The sequence below is a fragment of the Bombus impatiens genome, unplaced genomic scaffold (assembly GCF_000188095.3).
Source record: "Bombus impatiens unplaced genomic scaffold, BIMP_2.2 scf_0318, whole genome shotgun sequence".
NCBI lineage: Eukaryota > Metazoa > Arthropoda > Insecta > Hymenoptera > Apidae > Bombus > Bombus impatiens.
The window spans coordinates 2,022,289-2,039,412 of NT_176737.1; the positions used below are offsets into that span (position 1 = coordinate 2,022,289).

Genomic DNA, 17,124 nt, shown 5'->3' on the forward strand with positions numbered 1-17,124 from the left:
AATTTTATTCCTTAAGTCGATATAATTAGTAAAATTTTAACAAACAATATATGAGATTTGGGTATTTCAGTACACGTTTCATAACTTTCGCATAATTTAATATACAAAATTTTAAAATTGTGTACATTACTACCGCTAGTTTACATAAAAAATTTACTCTCAAAAACAAATGTAACGAACTTTGCCAAAGATACGAGAACAATGTTTTATTGTTACATGCAACAAATACTAGATACACAATAAATTAGTGAAATACAACGTAGTACGTTCAGTGATGTGCATGTAAATGATTATTTTTATAAGTACAATGCGAAATGAACGAAATAATATATGTTAAAGATAAACCAAAGTTGTATAGAACTTCTTTGCACACTATGCTTCTTTAAAAAGATTTTGCAATTCATGTAATATATAATATAGACGGGTTCTTTTTCTTCTTTAACATATACATTTCATTATAATCACATTCTAACGTTCTTTGTTAATAACATCGGTAGAAACACATCTTTCTTTTACTAGTTACTTCATAATAATATAAGATAAAAGGTATAAAATAATTATGAATTACGGAACAATGCCTAAAAAATAACGTAACAATTGACAAAGAAAGATATAAGTTCAACGAAACAAATTGTTGCAACGATTCTTATTCGGAAAGATATGCATTCCATCGATGCGATGAAACTCACGTTTCTTATTGATTTAATTTAAATAAATGTTTCCGTACAAATTGGCTTTACACACCTCAATCTTTTGCATTAATCAAGCAAATTACGAAATGCTGTCAGGCCACCTACAAATTTAATATAAAACAATAAATATAATTATTATTAGCATTTACACTTATTGTGTTACTGTTTTATAGGTATATATTCACATAACACTTTGATATATATATATCCAATATATACCCAAATACAAAAGAAAAAGTAACAAGTGCAAAGGTTCAAAAACTTTGAACGATAAAGGGTGCACTCCTTTGTAATCACGTTTATGTTTCTTGTATCATTATTATAGAATGTGAAAAAAAGCATTTCACACACATGTTACGCACAAGGCACAGGAGGCTTACCCCTACTAGCGCGAGTTTACAAAATGGAATAATGAACAAGAATTTACCACGTTTTTCAAATGTACTGACTTTGTCGCAATATTAATAATTTATCTAATTTTCTGTACAAACATATTTATATATATTACTTATGTGCATTTTCTCGCAAATAAAATGTATATATGTATATATATTACAAAGTAACTCCTCTGAGTCTGTACAATGATTTCATAGGCAGATTGTACTCCAAATTTAATAATCTTTTTCCTCGGAGCACGATTAGACTAGGATCTGTCAGTTCAAGCTTGATTCACTTTCTATAGCAAAGATCGTACTTGTCGTGGCATTTGCCATGACTGCAAACGTTTATCTTTGCTACCAGCTATGATCTAAAAAAATAAATGTTTGAATATTACATTTAATGTAATATTCTAATAGCATTTTAATAAAATATTTTAGATACCTTATTGTCTATGACTTCCATACTTAATAACATATTACCAGGTCCAGGTATACTGCATACAAGTTGATGATCCTAGAGTTTGTCTAAAGATTAATACAATTTCTTTCATAGTTAACATTAGTTTTTAAGTTCATACTAACCTTTGTATTAAATACATAAATATTTCCATCATAACAACCGGCAAACAATAGTTGTTTGTACAGACGCATGCATACAATTCCTACACCAGCATCATACTGCATTGTTTGTTCGCCATTCTATAAAATAAAGGAATGCAAAGAATGAATTTTACATGATGATGCTGTATTACAATGATAACATGGAAGATTATACAGTAGAACCTCGATTATCCGGGCACTCATTATTCAAGCATTCTATCATCGGAATATTCTACTATCGGTACATTTTGTACTATGTGTGTATGTAATCCATGCAGTATTTATTTCCTTCTATCAAAATTATCGGAAATAACTTTTCAATTCGAACAAACTCTTCACAGCATTTTAGTATGGTATTTACATTCAAAGCCTCATGGCAACAATGTTGTCAGAACGGAAATGAGTAATATTGTCAGTTGAAACAAAATATAAAATCATGAAAAAGTTGAGAAATGGCGAGAATGCAATAAACTTAACACAAGAATATCTATGTTGGAAAATCTACGGTCAGTGATATAAAAAATAAAGAGTGAGCAATAGAAAATTATTTACAGGATATTGACTCATCGAATGCTAGCACTTCCCAAACAAGTTGAAAACTGGCAAAAAATAATGATTTCGACACGATTCGTTACTAGTGGTTTCTACAATGTAGACATAAAGAAATACCTATATCAGTGCCGATTATATGCGAGGAAGCTTGGCAGTTTAATGAAAAATTAAATGGAAATCCTAATTTTCACCAAAGTTTAAATTACGTCACAGTATTCACCAAATGAACATTAGTGTAGAAAAACTTTTTCGTGGGCTTGCAACGCTGCATAGCATACCAGAATGCGAAGATCGTAACAGAACTGATGTAATAGATTGGCTTGAATTTGATAAGAAATATAATATTGGCACACAAGTATATACTAATGAAAATCTTCAAAGTGTTAATAACAAAACTCTGGATCAAGAAGTGGACGAATGAACGGATGACTACAATGAAGATGTGCCTTCTCATTTTTTATTCTTAAGCAATTGTAGCTCTCGAAAAAGTGCTTGAATGGTTCGAAACATGAAACGAATGCAGCTAGAAGAAATCACTCGCATTAAAATATACATGACCTAGAGGCAAGATATGGGATCTGAAAGATTTTATATAGCGTTTAATTGTTTGTTTGTATCATTTGGTTTAAAATATATGAAGTTTCCTTATTAAGTCCTATAATCGAGATTGTATTGTACCTATATATATTATTTTTACAAACCGTAAAATCAAAGACAAGTATAGATGTGCTACTTGTACCACAATAAATCAAATGATTATCACGCATCAGACTATACACAGTGTGACTTTTTTGACCACAAATTGTGCGAAGAAATAGGCCATTTTGAGCATCTCGTATCGTTATCGGTTGACTACGTGATGCTACGATAAGAACTCTTCGTGGACCCTCGTTAGTTGCTTTTAAAGCTAATACAGACTTATCTGAGAACTGTATGCTGTTTCCTTTAATAGTACCTGACTGAAATATTCATACATTTTTTGTTACAAAAATGATATTCATACATATTCGATAAAAACAATTTTATACATAACATTTTTCAACGAACCTTTATATGATAGCGTGATACATGCCCTGACTTAGTACCAATAAAAATTATTCCCCATGCTTCATCCATACATTGTATGGGGCTACCTATATCCGCTGTGTCTCTCACTTGCACTCCAGTCTAATGAAATTTATTTATAATAAATAATAATATATAGCAAAAGGAGTTAACAACATGTATGTATTATGCTAAATTGATAAACTTGTTACTGTTACCATTATGTTGTAACATCGTAAGGTTCCATCCAATGAACCAGAGAACATCCATTCTTTGTTAATATCTGTGCTAGTTGTATTGTATACATATAAACAAGTTACTGCTGCTTGATGACCTTTGTAGATGTTTAATATTCCATTAGATGCTTGATTGTACCTGTATATTCTACCATCTTCACTTGCGGCTAGGAATGAATTCTCAAAAACCTAGAAAAAATACTTTCCTATTATTAAGTTGTAAAATTTAATCTAACTTGTAGAATTCTGATAAAAGTTATTTATAGTGGTAACAGTTTTATGATTATAGATAAAAAGAAAAATAACAAATAACTGCATTATAATATAGAAATAACACTAACATAAGTAAGAGGAAAATAACAAGTGGAAATTTAAAAACTAGACATTTTTACAGATTTTATTAACACTATTTCCCTGTATTTTTATATTTGTATATATCATATGCCAATAGAACACTTTATATGACAAAATAAATATTTTATGAAAAATAAAATATAATAGCAAAAAAGTATAATGGTTCTATACAAATTAGGACTATAATACAATTTTTTTGTTTCAAAGAATATTTGGATCTATGTTATAAAAAAGAAGAGAAAATATTACAGAGTTTGATGCCAAAAAATACTTATGCATTACTTTAATACATACTTTCATGTCATTATTTCTTCCGTTTCTTTACCTTAATATCTAAAATAGGACCTTTATGAACCGTATATTGCGTCCTCGGTAGTTCTTTATCGTCATTTATATCTATTGCAGTCAATGTTGATCCAGACTTGCTGTGTTGTTGATTCTTAGTAACTATCGTTTTTTCTCCCACAATTTCAATATCTGGTTTATCACAATTCTGTATAATGTCTACAGTAATAGGTTCCTTCGCTAAAACTGGCATAACTTCGATATTGCGGTCTGCACATTCTTCATCATTTACAGGTGAATCCATATTTGCAGATCTTGGTATTTTCTTAATTTTAATGGAACTTATTTGATCATTAACAAGTCGTGTTGTATCGTCGAATTTTTTAATCAATTTTAAAGCCTGACTTCGTGGTAATTCACTCAATGATGTTGTCTTGCATACAGTAGGCAAATCTTTGGTTGATGTTGATTCCGCAAGACTTACGGAAGAATCCATTTGAGTAGAGTTAGGATAGACGTATGTGTTAATTTTGGATATTTCATACTTTTGTAATACATCTAAGCTTACATTCGGATTCAAAATCGTATGTCTACAATCTACTATCCGTACTACGCAATTCATCATTTCGGACATTGTATGTTTTTTGTGTCTTTTAATTCCTTTTAAAGATTCATTACTTGAATTCAATTCATGTGCCACAACCTCAGTTTCTGGAAGAATAGGCGTGCGTCGCTTTCTGTTCATTATTGGCTTTTGAATATTACGATTCCTTCTAGAATTTATTAATATAGTTTCGACTTCTTCACATGGTGATGTACTTGGAAACTGCATCCTGAAATTCTTTTCCTCCTGCTCAGTATTTGGGACGGTTACATCAATCTCTAATTTTATACGTTTCACACATTCTTCGGCATATCTCGAGCTTCGTCGAACAGCAGTCTTGCTGCTTCCTCTCTTATGCTTAAACGATTTCTTACTTAATGCTTCATCGCTTTTTAACGCTTCTGTATTCTCAGTAAAAGAAGAAACAGATGCGCAATTCTGATTATTATTTTCTTCGCATGCAGTCTTATCAAATCGCTCAATATCTTTTCTTTTATGTGATTCTTTATGTTCTTTAAGACTTATAAAGCGTTCATTTTGAGGTATACAATCGAATTCTTCAACAGTATTGTCAACATTATTATCTTCAGCGTGCAAAACTACGGAATCTTGCATATTTGCTTCGTTTACGTTTTCTAGTTTAAAACCAAATTTATCCTTTGATGTAGTTTCATCCATAATAGCAATATTTTTATCATTGTTAGATTCAGTTGATGCATCATAATTATTTCGAGTATCTTCAGATGTTCTTACAAATTGACTGTTAGTAGGTTCCTGTGTTGCAATATTCTCGTCAGTATTATTTAGTTTGTTTTGCAAAGTAGACTCCATAGTTTCCATATTAGTTTTTCTTTCAGCTTTTTCCGAATATTCCAAGACGTTCGAGATATTCTGCCCATCGCGAATATTATTTGAATTTGATTCCGTAAGACACGAATCTGAATCTTTTATTGAGGTCGACCGATTGATTTTCACATTATCATTTTCTACAGCTTGCTGTACCAAGGATTTTACTAAATTTGCTTCGATATTCATAGATGTATCATCTGTACATGTTTCGGATAAATTCATTACAATTTTTGATGACACACTGATTTCCAAATCTTGTTGAAAGTATTCATTATTTAAAAATTCTTGCGATTTACTAGACAACATTTGTAAATCATCTTTCTTCGAAACATTATTCCTTTCATTTTTATTGTCAGAAATGTTAACATCGATCAATGGTTCGATGCAAACTTCTTTAATATTCCTTAGTGAGGACTTTATAATCTCTTTCTCCTTATTATCTCTAAATTCAGAGTTTACCTCTGGGTTTGGTATAGCAGATACAACACCTTCAGAGCAATTAGTTAATCGCTTTTCTGATGACTCTACATAAAGATCTTGTGTTCTGTTTTCTGCTACTGCGTTTATCACTTCAACTACGTTTTTCCACAGTTGCGGATCATCACCTGTTTGTTGTTTAGTTTGCTGTTCGAAAGAATCCAGTAATTGTTTCTTTTGATGCAATTTTTTAGCATATAGAGCTGACAGTGGCAACTCCTCCTCGTCCGGAGTTAAAGTATTCACAATCTGTAACAAATTCTCTAATTTTCTCTTTTTCTTTCTTCGCGCTTCGGCTCTTATTCTTCGCATTTTCGCAATTTCTTTCTTATACGTTTCCTCTAACAAAGCAAGGCCAGTGTTTGATTTCTTTTGATCATCTGTGCTTGGATTCTGAAGAAGAGAATCCCAAGTACTATCATCCGAATATATCGATGACCTTTCTGGTGTTTTGTTCTCCATTGGTTTTTCTACTAAATCTACGTCATTACTTGTCTTATTTGAAGTTTCATGTTTTTCTTTGCAATCTTTTGTTAAATAATTTTCTTTGTTAAGCTCTGGTACTTTTATTTCAATAGTGCCTTCATTAAGTATTTGAGGTTCCACAGATTCAATGTTTTCTGTCTCTTGAGATTTACTTATATCTTTATTGATATCTTCTTGGAATATAGTTTCATTCACTGAAACCTGTTCAGAATTTTGTTCTATTGTTGTTCGTTTCGTATTGATTTTTTTAAGTGTTACTTTTATTGCGTTATTAACTTGTTTCTTCTCTGTAACTGTACTTTGTGTGTCCTTGGTGCATACATTCTGACTGTCTGATTTATTTTCCGATCTTTTAACCGATCTTTCAACCGATCTTTCAGAGCTTTGTCTCTTTCTTTTTTTAGATGATTTAGTATCTTCGGCATGATATGCGATCTCTTCATCATCGGAACCACAAGTAGAAGTACAGCTTCCCCTTTTCTCTGCATGATGATCGTGTTTATACAATGTCTTAGATTTATTTGGCTGTATCGGACTGTCTTTTGTAGGTAAACTTGCTATAGTTGTGTTGGCACATTGATTTGCTACGGGATTAGGTTCGATATTCTGAAGTAATTGTGTCATTAACGCGGATGGAGTTCGAGGTCTAATTACTGGCGTTTCAACTTCTCTGTCTTCGTGTGTCACGTCATTTTGTTGTAAATTATTGTCGTTTGGTAAGGTATTGCTTGTTAACATTTGATAGAGGGTCATCTTTTCTGTCATTAATTTATGGATTTCAACATCGATTGCGATCATCCTAGCCATGACAGCTTCTTTCATGGTTGGATGTTTAATTTTTACAGTATCTGATGTCAATGCTCCCTTCACTATCTTCTTTGAAATAGTAGGCTTCCGTTTCTTATATCTCCTTTTCGATTTATCGATTATGTTATTTAAAGTCTTATTCTTGTCTTTTTGATTCAACTTATTCGAAATTCGTGCCTCGTATTCTTCATTACAATTGATAGATAAATTTCTATCAATGGACGTGCTTATTTCACAAGGAACTGATATTTGCTTATCTAGCAAATTATTATCCACTTGCTGTTGTTCCCTCAGTTCTAGAAATTCTTTATTTGCTTCAGGTATTGATGCAGTATTCCGAAAGTTCTCTATGGACTTTCTCCTGGCAGTTTTTATTGGAACATTTAAATTTTGTGAGCTTTCACTTTCAAGGGGTGTAACTACTGGTTCGGTTGCGCAAGAAGATTGAACATTATGCAGTAAATTATCCTCTGATACATCGGTACAATGTTCATTCCTTTCTTCGATTCTTATTTCTGTAATCGGTGATGGTTCGATCGTTGCACATTTTTGAGAAATATTTTCAGATGTTGCATTAATAATATTTTGTGGATATTCTACTGAAATTTCTGAATTAATTGAATTAATAGGTTTAGTAGTTTTTAATATTTTTGAATTTGCTTCTAAATTTTCGTTTGATGGAGTTATAGGAAAAAATAGATTTGTAGTATTTACAGTTTTCTCTGCAGCCGCAAATAACTCTGATGGAAAAACAGCAGTAGTTTTTTCAGACGACGTAGATTTCTCATTTTCACGCGTAGATGTTACATTAGTTTGATTTAGTTTCCCATCGTGATTGTTCTTATCAAAAACTTCTGACAACTCGTTAAAAGCTATTGAGTTAAAACTTGATGATTTAATATCACTCGGCAAAGTCTCTTGTTCCTGCAATGATTTAGTCGTAAAAATATCTGCATCTCGCGCAATACAATCTTCAAGATCTAAGTCAAAAGAACTCAATTTCTTGATCGATTTTTCATCTGTATCATCTATATATTCGTCTAAAACAATAAATGACTGGCTATCTTCGTCAAGTGTATCGTGATGATTGTCTATGTTAGCTAGAAATAAAAATTTCGGTTGAGCAGAAAGATCGTAAGTTTGATCATTTTCCGTTGTTATATTTTCATCCTTAATTTCCAACGTCGTATCATCAATCTTGATATTATCTTTCACATTTAAGCTATGATCTACCGTTTTTTCTGTAATATTTTGTTGCTCGTTTGCTAAATTAGAAATTGAGAATATTTCGTTTTCTTCGTCCATTTTCTTAGAAGAATCTTCGTCACCATCCTTCTCTTCCTCTTTCGATACTATAGTGGGTTTATCATTGAAACATGTTTGTAAGCATTGGTTGGAATCTTTGTATTCATTTATTGTATTTTCTTCGATATTTGCATTGTTCATCTTTGTATGATATAATAGAGTTACTTGACAAACATCATTATCGATGGTATCCGCGAGAAAACCCTTAAACGGACTACTCCGACTATCTGGAGATCTCACTTCGTTTTTACCACGTACTTTACTATAACCGTATAATGTTTTTAATTTTTGGCTTAACCGAGATATAGTCCTATCCTGCTCTTCTACATCATTCGTTTCTGCATTTATATCATCGTTTTTAACAATAGCTTCCGAATGGATTCTCGTATCCAAAGTAGAATTACCAGCGGCCTTGGAATCTTGAAAATGTTCAATATTAATTGTATGACTGTATTTTTCAATATCAACATCGATTTGTTCGCTTAACGAATGGGATTCTTCGCCAATGTAGTTCGAAACAAGAGGTGGTGTACTTGTCATACATTTTTCAGTGCGAATTGGTTGAATATGACCAACAGACGTTGAGCCTACTGATGACATGTCGTTGCATATATCCTTTTCATTGTTCAAGCTTACTGCCGACATAGATTCAGCGAACATACTCACTTCATTGACTTTAGTTGTATGTTCTCCCATTTCTTTATTTGATTCACCATCTTTTTTTACATTTTCCGAGCTTATTAAGTTTTGGTCCTGGGTTCTCGCCATTTCTTCATTTAAAACCTGCTGGTTCGAAATAATTATTTCATTATCTTGTAGTGCAACGTTTTCATTAATGCTTACTGCTTCTTTGTTACTATTAATGAGCACTTGGTTGTTTTGTCTTACCACGGAATGAGTATTAACTTCTTTCTGTAGAGTTTTGCTATCAATTATCACTTCTGCGTTTCCCGAGCACGTTTCAACAGTTTGAAGTTTAGGTAAATTTTCATGAATATTATGACTGCTTGTTTTTTCAACTTCACTTTGATCGGTGGCATGTGAACTTACAACCGGTACTTTTTTATTGCCATCAGGCGTCTTTTTATGAGAATGTTTTTCTACAGGTTTTTCTTCTATCGATTTAGATTCATTCAGCTTCGAACTCTTTTTCTTTTTTTCACACGATTTCTTAGCTTTCTCTTTCTTCAATTTCAATTCTTTACTTCCCTCTGATCGAATATTTTTAAACTTAGAGGACTCAACATCTGAAATTGGTTTCTTTGGCTTTTTCTCTGATTCTAGTTTTGATTTCTTCCTATTCGGAAATTCGTCGAATTCTTGCTTGTCAATTTCTTTCGACAAGGATTTGTTATCATTTTTGCGTACCATACGTTTTACAGAGTCTTTAAAAATGTTTGAATCATCGATGCATCGAGTTTCATTCTTCTCGTTGAAGTTTTTCGGTTGTATAGAAATCACGGCTCCTTTAGTTTCTTGCGCGACATCCATGGTCTGATGCTCTTCTTCCAAATTATTCTTCTCTCTGGCCTCTTCTTTATCAGAATCCTCCGAAGTGAGCGTACTCGTTGATCTTACCGTAGTTAACCGTGGATCCGCTAGTTGTGCTTTATTTGTATTAATTTCAGTTTTTATTTCGCTTATTGCTTCTAACGATTCCACGTTAGATTTATCAGTAGGTAGAGAATGGTGAGATTCTCGAATCAACGAAGCAGAATTTGTAGGAGCCTCTTTTAACGCGCCTAGTTCCTTCAAACGTCTCTGCAACGCGCGCTCTTTATATGCTTTTATGTCTAATTTTTTATAACCGCCACTCTTGTTTTCCACCGAGTAACTAGTTGTACATGCTTTTTCATCAACAGACTGATTATTCGTACTAGTATCAAGAACAGGATCTAAACTACTATGGGTTGCAAATGACATTATATGCGTTGTGTTGTTATCACTGATAGCTTCGCTGTGCGATTGAATAGACGGAGATGATTCTTCAGTAAGTAAAGGTATATTAGTTTGATGTAAAGAGATATTCATAGATAACATTCCGTCTATTCGTTCGTTATTACTCGTCGTCGCTATTTCGTAATCTCTATTCATTTCCAGAGGATCTTTCGTCTTTTCGTTATCTACATTCACTGTATTATTCTTTGTAAATTCCGTTACTTTCTCCATAATTTGCCTCTGTTCCGCATTATTGGATTCTGGCATTTGTTTGAGTTGTGCTTTAGTTTTCGGTTGCGTCACTACAGAAACAATCGTGGGTTTGTTCTTAGGTTGCGACGATACGGTCTCACAAGTAACAGGAAGTACAGTGCAGTCTTCCTCTATTTGTAAACTTTGCAATTTACTAAGCGACTCAGTTGACCGATTAACCGAAATATTATTAATTGTGTCATTCAATGAAGCATTCTCCTCGAACGAACTCATCGATTCCTCTTTGACGATTACTTCTTTCTTGATCTCATCCTCTGTCAGTACCCGAAACCCTTCGGTTTGTTCGCTAGATTTTGACGAACCCGAATAAGAATTCCTTTTCCTCTTTTTTCTCTTCTCTTTCCTTCGTTTCTCTTTCTTGTCTTTTTTCCTTTTTTCACGTTTGCGAGATTTTCTTTCCTTATGTTTACTCTTTTCTTTCCATTCCTTTTCTATCTCAGCGACTACTTCATCTCTGATGGTTTCATTGAGCGATTTTTGCTTTGCGATCTTTTCCTTTTCTTTTATTACTTTCAACAATTTTGTCACATTGGGAGAAACAGTTTCCTCGTCACTGTCGCTGAAATTACTTGAACTGGTCTCGCTACTACTTGCCGATATTTCTGCTGTTTGTAGTTCTTCTATCTCGCTAGGATCGCTAATACACCTATCTAAATTATGCACAGAAACTTCACGGGTTAAAGGACTTATGCTTAAATGTCTCATTGGTGAATCTGAGGAGCAGTATCTCGGAGCGCGATTATTTCTCTCATCTTTGCTTAAATTTTCTGCACTGTTAGAGGTATTTTTTCGCACAATAGTTGAAGCTACCAAAGTGTTAGTTAGTCCATACTTCGCTTCCCATTCTTCTTTCGTTAAATTCCTAAATGTATCCGGATCCTCTCGTTCCTTTCTCTTCCATCTTTCATACCTTTCGTGGTTAGACACGTGACGCGTGTTGCGATCTTCGGAATTAGATTTACGCGCTCTTAAGTGATCTATATCCGCGTTACTTTTACCCAACTGTTTGACTCGCGCGATCCCAGCTGAAAAAATATCATCGAGATCAGCTACTGTTTTGTTAGGAATCTGTGAGAAAGTGTTATACTCAGAAGCTTCTGTTATTGTTTGAACCAATGAAGCACCTGAACCTGTATCAATGCTCTTCTCCGGTTCCACAGGCAAACTCGTGTTTGATAAACTCTTCGTTCTCTCTGTTACTTGAAACAATATATCATCCAAGTCAGCTTCGTTAAATAATGGTTGCTGTTGTTTCTTATGCGTATTCTCGATTTCGCGATCATTTGATAGTGATCGATGCGACGAATTTGTATCCTGTCGTAAAATATTAACATTCGATTCTGTGTTCAAGGAATAGTGAATAGATTCTTCTTTACTATATACAGATTTATCTTCTGCATGTTCTTCGTCTTGAGGATCTTGATACTCAGTAGATGGGATTTTTAGACTCTCCTCCCTTACATCCTCACACGAATGTACTCCCAGATTTTCGTTCTGATTTATAATTTTAATCTCTTCGATATTTGCATTTTGACTTTCGGATAATTCAGTATCAAACGGTATATCAAGTTGTAAAACTTCGCTCAAATGATGAATAAATTCTGTAGGTAAATCCGTAATACCGACAACAGCGCTTGGATCTAACATAGCGTTCAATTGATTCATAAATTCTATTCTATCGTATTCTTTCATTTTCTCGTCTTCCATGTTTCTTAGTTCTAAAGAAAGAGACGACTTTCTTTCTTTCACCAGATGTTCCATTGCAATATCAAACTTACGAAGACTCGAATTATTGACCATATTGCAAATATCGTTTTTACTCATTTTCAGGAAACGACTGATCACTCTTTTCTTCCATAAAGCCTCTGGGGTAAAAACCTTTTTCTTTTCAGATTCTTTTTTTGATTTTTGATTCTTTTGAATATCTATGTCACTAGATGTTAGTGTTGTATTCGAAGAATGCGCATGTAATTTTTCCAAATCTCCATAATTTTTATAACGATAACATGTATAATTTGATTTTTCATGTATAGGGATGACTTGTGGATCAGCATTTTTGTTAATTTTCGCCTCTTTTTGTTTATTTTTATTTTGATTCGTGTTATTGTTACTTTCAGAAGAATGCTTCCTAGAGTGAGCCCTCTCTTTATTTGAATTTTGTATTGCACTTTGTTGCGAGATTTCTCTGTTTTCAGGAATATTTATAACAGTCCTATGCCACTCTTCCGGTTTATGTATTTTCTTTGTTTTGGAGTTTAAGTTGAACACCACCTTGGGTCTTATTTGATCACTTGCCAATAATGAATTTTCGGTATTTTTACTCTGATTTTGTACACTTTGTCCCTCATCTATTGCCTTTATATCCTCTTGTTTCTCACAAATTAGTTCTGGCCCGCAGACTATATTTTGTCTACTTTTCTTATTCCTATTTTTTTTTTGTTTTCTTGTATTACTTGTATTTCCTTTCTCTACTGACAAAGAACGATGTGTACTTTCGATTGGTATTGGAATTTTGGATGGTGCCAATGGTAATTCAGAAACGGTAGGTCTATCTTTATCGTTTGTTTCTTCTGTCAAGTTCATTATTTGCTTTGCAAATTCCATTGCTTCTTGCATATCTTCTAACCCATCATCCATGTTTATACTTTGATTAGGATTGGAATTTCCTCCCACTGAAGGTTCTTTTGGTGGCGGTAGAAGACCTTCAGTGACATTCATAGGAGGTAGAGGCAATGGAAATTCCCTTATTTCTTGTCCGCTACTTGTTTGTGATATAACAGATGAAAAATTCATCCGTACATTAGAAATAAAAGGTTGACGCGATGGTATGTTTATAAGAGGCAATTGTGCAAAATTTGGTACAATGGGACCAGTGTTAAAATCTGATGCTGGTGATGTGTCCATTAAATTCAGTGGCACTGTAGTTGACCTAGATGCATCTAAAGGTACAAATAGATTAGAACGTTCTTGAGATGAGAGTCGCGGATCGAAAATTGGTGGAGGTTGGAGGGTTTCCTCCCTTTTATGAATTTTTGGCGGTGGGTGTTGAGGATTAAATTCAGGTATTTTTTCATTATTTGTTACTGAGACGTTTGAAATTCTCGGAGGTGGTCCCCTGAGATCAAAGGTAGGCGATTGTTGTATAACTTTTAAATTAATCTGACAAGTACTTGGTGTTTGACCTTTCAAATCTAAAGAGGGCATAGACTGTACACTTTCTTGTTTATTAGACGGTTCAGTACCTGATTTTGATCTTATATTTGGTGGTGGTTCACTTGGATCAAAAGCTGGAGGCAAATCATTAGAAGAAAATAGCGCTATTGAATTGTGCTGACAGTCATGGTTTAAAACAGGTACATTATGCGTAAATGGTGGTGGTGCTCGCGGATCAAATCCAACTGGAACTAAATCAGTTGCTTTAAATGATTTAACATGTCTTGGTGGAGGTATTCGATTACCATGAAAGGGTAATCTCTGTGATCCTCTAAAAAATGAATTTTTTCCATTCTGTTGGAAAACCCAATGGCCTCTAGGCCCCCCAATCCTTGGAGTTAACCTAGGAGGTATATTAAAGACCTTTGATTGAAAAACAGGTGAATTATTTAATTTCTTATCATCATTTAATTTATTTGCTTCATAATTTGAATATGTTGAAGATGTAGAATCACAGATGCTGTTTGAATGAATTTCTTCATTAGGTGGTAGAAAATTAAGTGATCTCTTTCGAGAACAATCAGATACATTTTCCAAATTTTGATGAATTACCTCTTGGGATACATTTCTTTGTAAATTATTTTGGATTTGATTATCTTCAAGCAGCTTTGTTTCTGTCTGATTATTATGTTGTATATTGATGTTAGTATCCTGTTTGTTATCTCTATTTGGATCTTGTATATCTACTTGCACAGTGTTTTGATTTTGTGGACAATCTATCTTTAACTCATTTTGATCGTCTGTAGTTGATACTGATATAGAACTTGTTTCTACATCATTAACATCTAAAGCTCTTTCTGGCAGTGAAATATTTACTGAATCTGTCGGTAATAAATTTGTTATATTCTCATCTAAATTCAAAGTTAATAACTTTTCATTAACATTATTTGAGTTTGAAGATATCAAACTTTCTGTAATATTGTTACCTTGCAATTGTAAGTTTTCTATGTTGCATTTAAAATCAGACAATTCGTTATGTATTTGTTCATGACATTTATCATCTTCCAGTAACATATTTGACTGTTTGAAGTCATCTTTGTCATATGAATCCAAGATGATTAGGGATTCTTCTTCATCTATAATTGTAATTTCATTATTTGTACTTATATTATCTGTAGACTTCTTCTCAAAACTAATTGAAATCTCATTATTAGATTCACTATCTACATTGCCAAATTTTAAATTATTACAATCAATCCTGCCTATATCTCTAAGGTCAGTGAATGTCAGGTTAAGTTCAGGTGGTTCGTGTCTAAGCTCAGGGATAATTTTATTTCGAGTATTTTTTTCTTCGGAACCATTATTTGGTAATATAGGCAAATCATCTTCCCAAAAATTTGTAATTTCTTGTTCTGTTATAGAGGATAATTTTTTCTTTAATTTGTCAGCTGTTTCTGCAATCTTTTGCTGACGTTCTTCTTCAGAACCAAGCAAGGGAGTTTGTGGTACTGATACAGGCTTATCTTCAATTAATTCTTCTTGGGGTAATAATGCTGTATGTATAGGATTTCTTATAAAGCCCATATGAAATTGAGATGATGTTGGTCTACCAGGCCCAGAAAATCTTACTATTCCACGACCACCTATTGTTCTACCCCTGCTATTTGGTCGATATTGTAAATTTCCTCTATATTGCAAATGAAAATTTTTATTCTGCTGCCATGGTGCAAAATTTGGACGTTCTATCCATTTCTCAGGACCAGGTAACCTATGTGGTGGTCGTGGATGATTAAAACTAGGATGTGGAAATCTGGGAACATTAAAGCCATTGGCTGGACCATTTGTACGAGCTCCTCGTGGTCCAAAGCTTCTTCCACGATATCCACTGCTGCTCATCACACTGTTAATTATAACACTTTAATTATCACAGTGCATTTGAGTCTACAGTTCTGTTCACTGTCATACGACCCTTAAAATGCACTAGACCTATTATATTAATGTTTATATGCTGCATAGTTTATTTAATTAGGGTCTTCTTATTTTGGAAAATGAAATACTTTAAAGAAATCTGTACATTTAAAGTAATGTTCATTCTAATGCTCCATCAAGTTATTAACACAAACTTTAAAATATTACAACCTATTACCATACATAATAAATTAAAGTTCTGTGCAAAATATACAGAAAGGACTATCCTTCTTTTATTCCTCAATCTTCTTTTCACTCCTCACGTCTTTACGACTGATATTAAATCCTTACGATTTTTAATTGCAACAGTGTGTGTGTATGTGCGTGCGCGCGTGTGTCACAATTAGTATACACTCATTATCCTCGGATTATTGTAAGAAAAATATAGAATCCCCGCAACGTTAGCGAAACAATAATAAAACGACGTGTACTTATTATTCAAATATAATCGCCATGTTGCACAATCAGTTTCACTAATCTCGATAAACAATACGTATACTTCGCTGTCAGATAGCTACATTAAACTTAACTACTTTTAGAAAATGTCAACTTCTTTATGTGATAGTCAATGTTCAAGCACTATCGCGTATCGTGCGATTATAGCAAATATGTTTCGATACACAATCACTACGTATTCTATTCATTTAATTACATCTTCACTGTTCATGTTTAAAAACGTAAATTCAGTCACGAACTGACTAACATTTCAGATTGTTCACATTCGTTGTCAGCTTTAACGTAGCAATACTCTTCACAAAGTCGACTTTTTATATTGTCGACTACATTGTTGGTAAATTTTAATGTAAAACATATTTCACATAATATTTAATATGCGAAACCATAGAGATATAAAGATAGAATGCGTGAACAAGTTGAAAAAGCGATATAGGAATACGAAGAAAACGCTGTGTAGAGATTCATATAGTAAATATTCTATAGTAAATATAATATAATATAGTTCATATAGATATTCATATGATAAATATGTAGTGTAATACCGACCAACGAGCCTCGTTAGTGTATAAAACATACCTGAATAGACAAGAATAGAGGGGGCCTCTGTGCAGCCTTCTCTTTCTATTCCTATATCGCATACGATTTACTAATATGACTCGCATACG

At 33.2% G+C, this 17,124-nt stretch overlaps 1 protein-coding gene across 3 annotated transcripts; it reads right to left on the reverse strand.

Annotated features, from left to right (window-relative positions):
* Nucleotides 1–191: 191 nt before the first annotated feature.
* LOC100742022 (serine-rich adhesin for platelets) lies at nt 192–16,991 on the reverse strand. 3 transcript variants are annotated; one of them, XM_024367392.2, is made up of 8 exons: nt 15,022–16,974; nt 4,184–14,916; nt 3,487–3,693; nt 3,272–3,391; nt 2,926–3,183; nt 1,655–1,771; nt 1,515–1,586; nt 1,299–1,440 (listed from the first exon to the last, which is right to left on the reverse strand). In XM_024367392.2, the coding sequence occupies exons 1-8, from the start codon at nt 15,929–15,931 to the stop codon at nt 1,369–1,371; spliced, it is 12,489 nt and encodes a 4,162-aa protein (XP_024223160.1). In that variant the 5' UTR covers nt 15,932–16,974; the 3' UTR covers nt 1,299–1,368. The 3 variants fall into 3 exon arrangements, with proteins under 3 accessions (XP_003489175.3, XP_024223160.1, XP_024223161.1); XM_003489127.4 differs by having other exon boundaries at nt 192–1,440; nt 4,184–16,974; XM_024367393.2 differs by lacking the exons at nt 1,299–1,440; nt 1,515–1,586; nt 1,655–1,771; nt 2,926–3,183; nt 3,272–3,391 and having other exon boundaries at nt 3,556–3,693; nt 4,153–16,991.
* Between the last annotated feature and the right edge of the window lie 133 nt (nt 16,992–17,124).

Coding starts and splice junctions, on each gene's coding strand:
- LOC100742022 (XM_003489127.4), bottom strand. CDS start 15,931: ATGAGCAGCAGTGGATATCGTGGAAGAAGCTTTGGACCACGAGGAGCT. Junction 3,392..3,486: donor TACGATGTTACAACATAATG/GTAACAGTAACA, acceptor AAATTTCATTAG/ACTGGAGTGCAAGTGAGAGA. Junction 3,184..3,271: donor TATCACGCTATCATATAAAG/GTTCGTTGAAAA, acceptor TGAATATTTCAG/TCAGGTACTATTAAAGGAAA.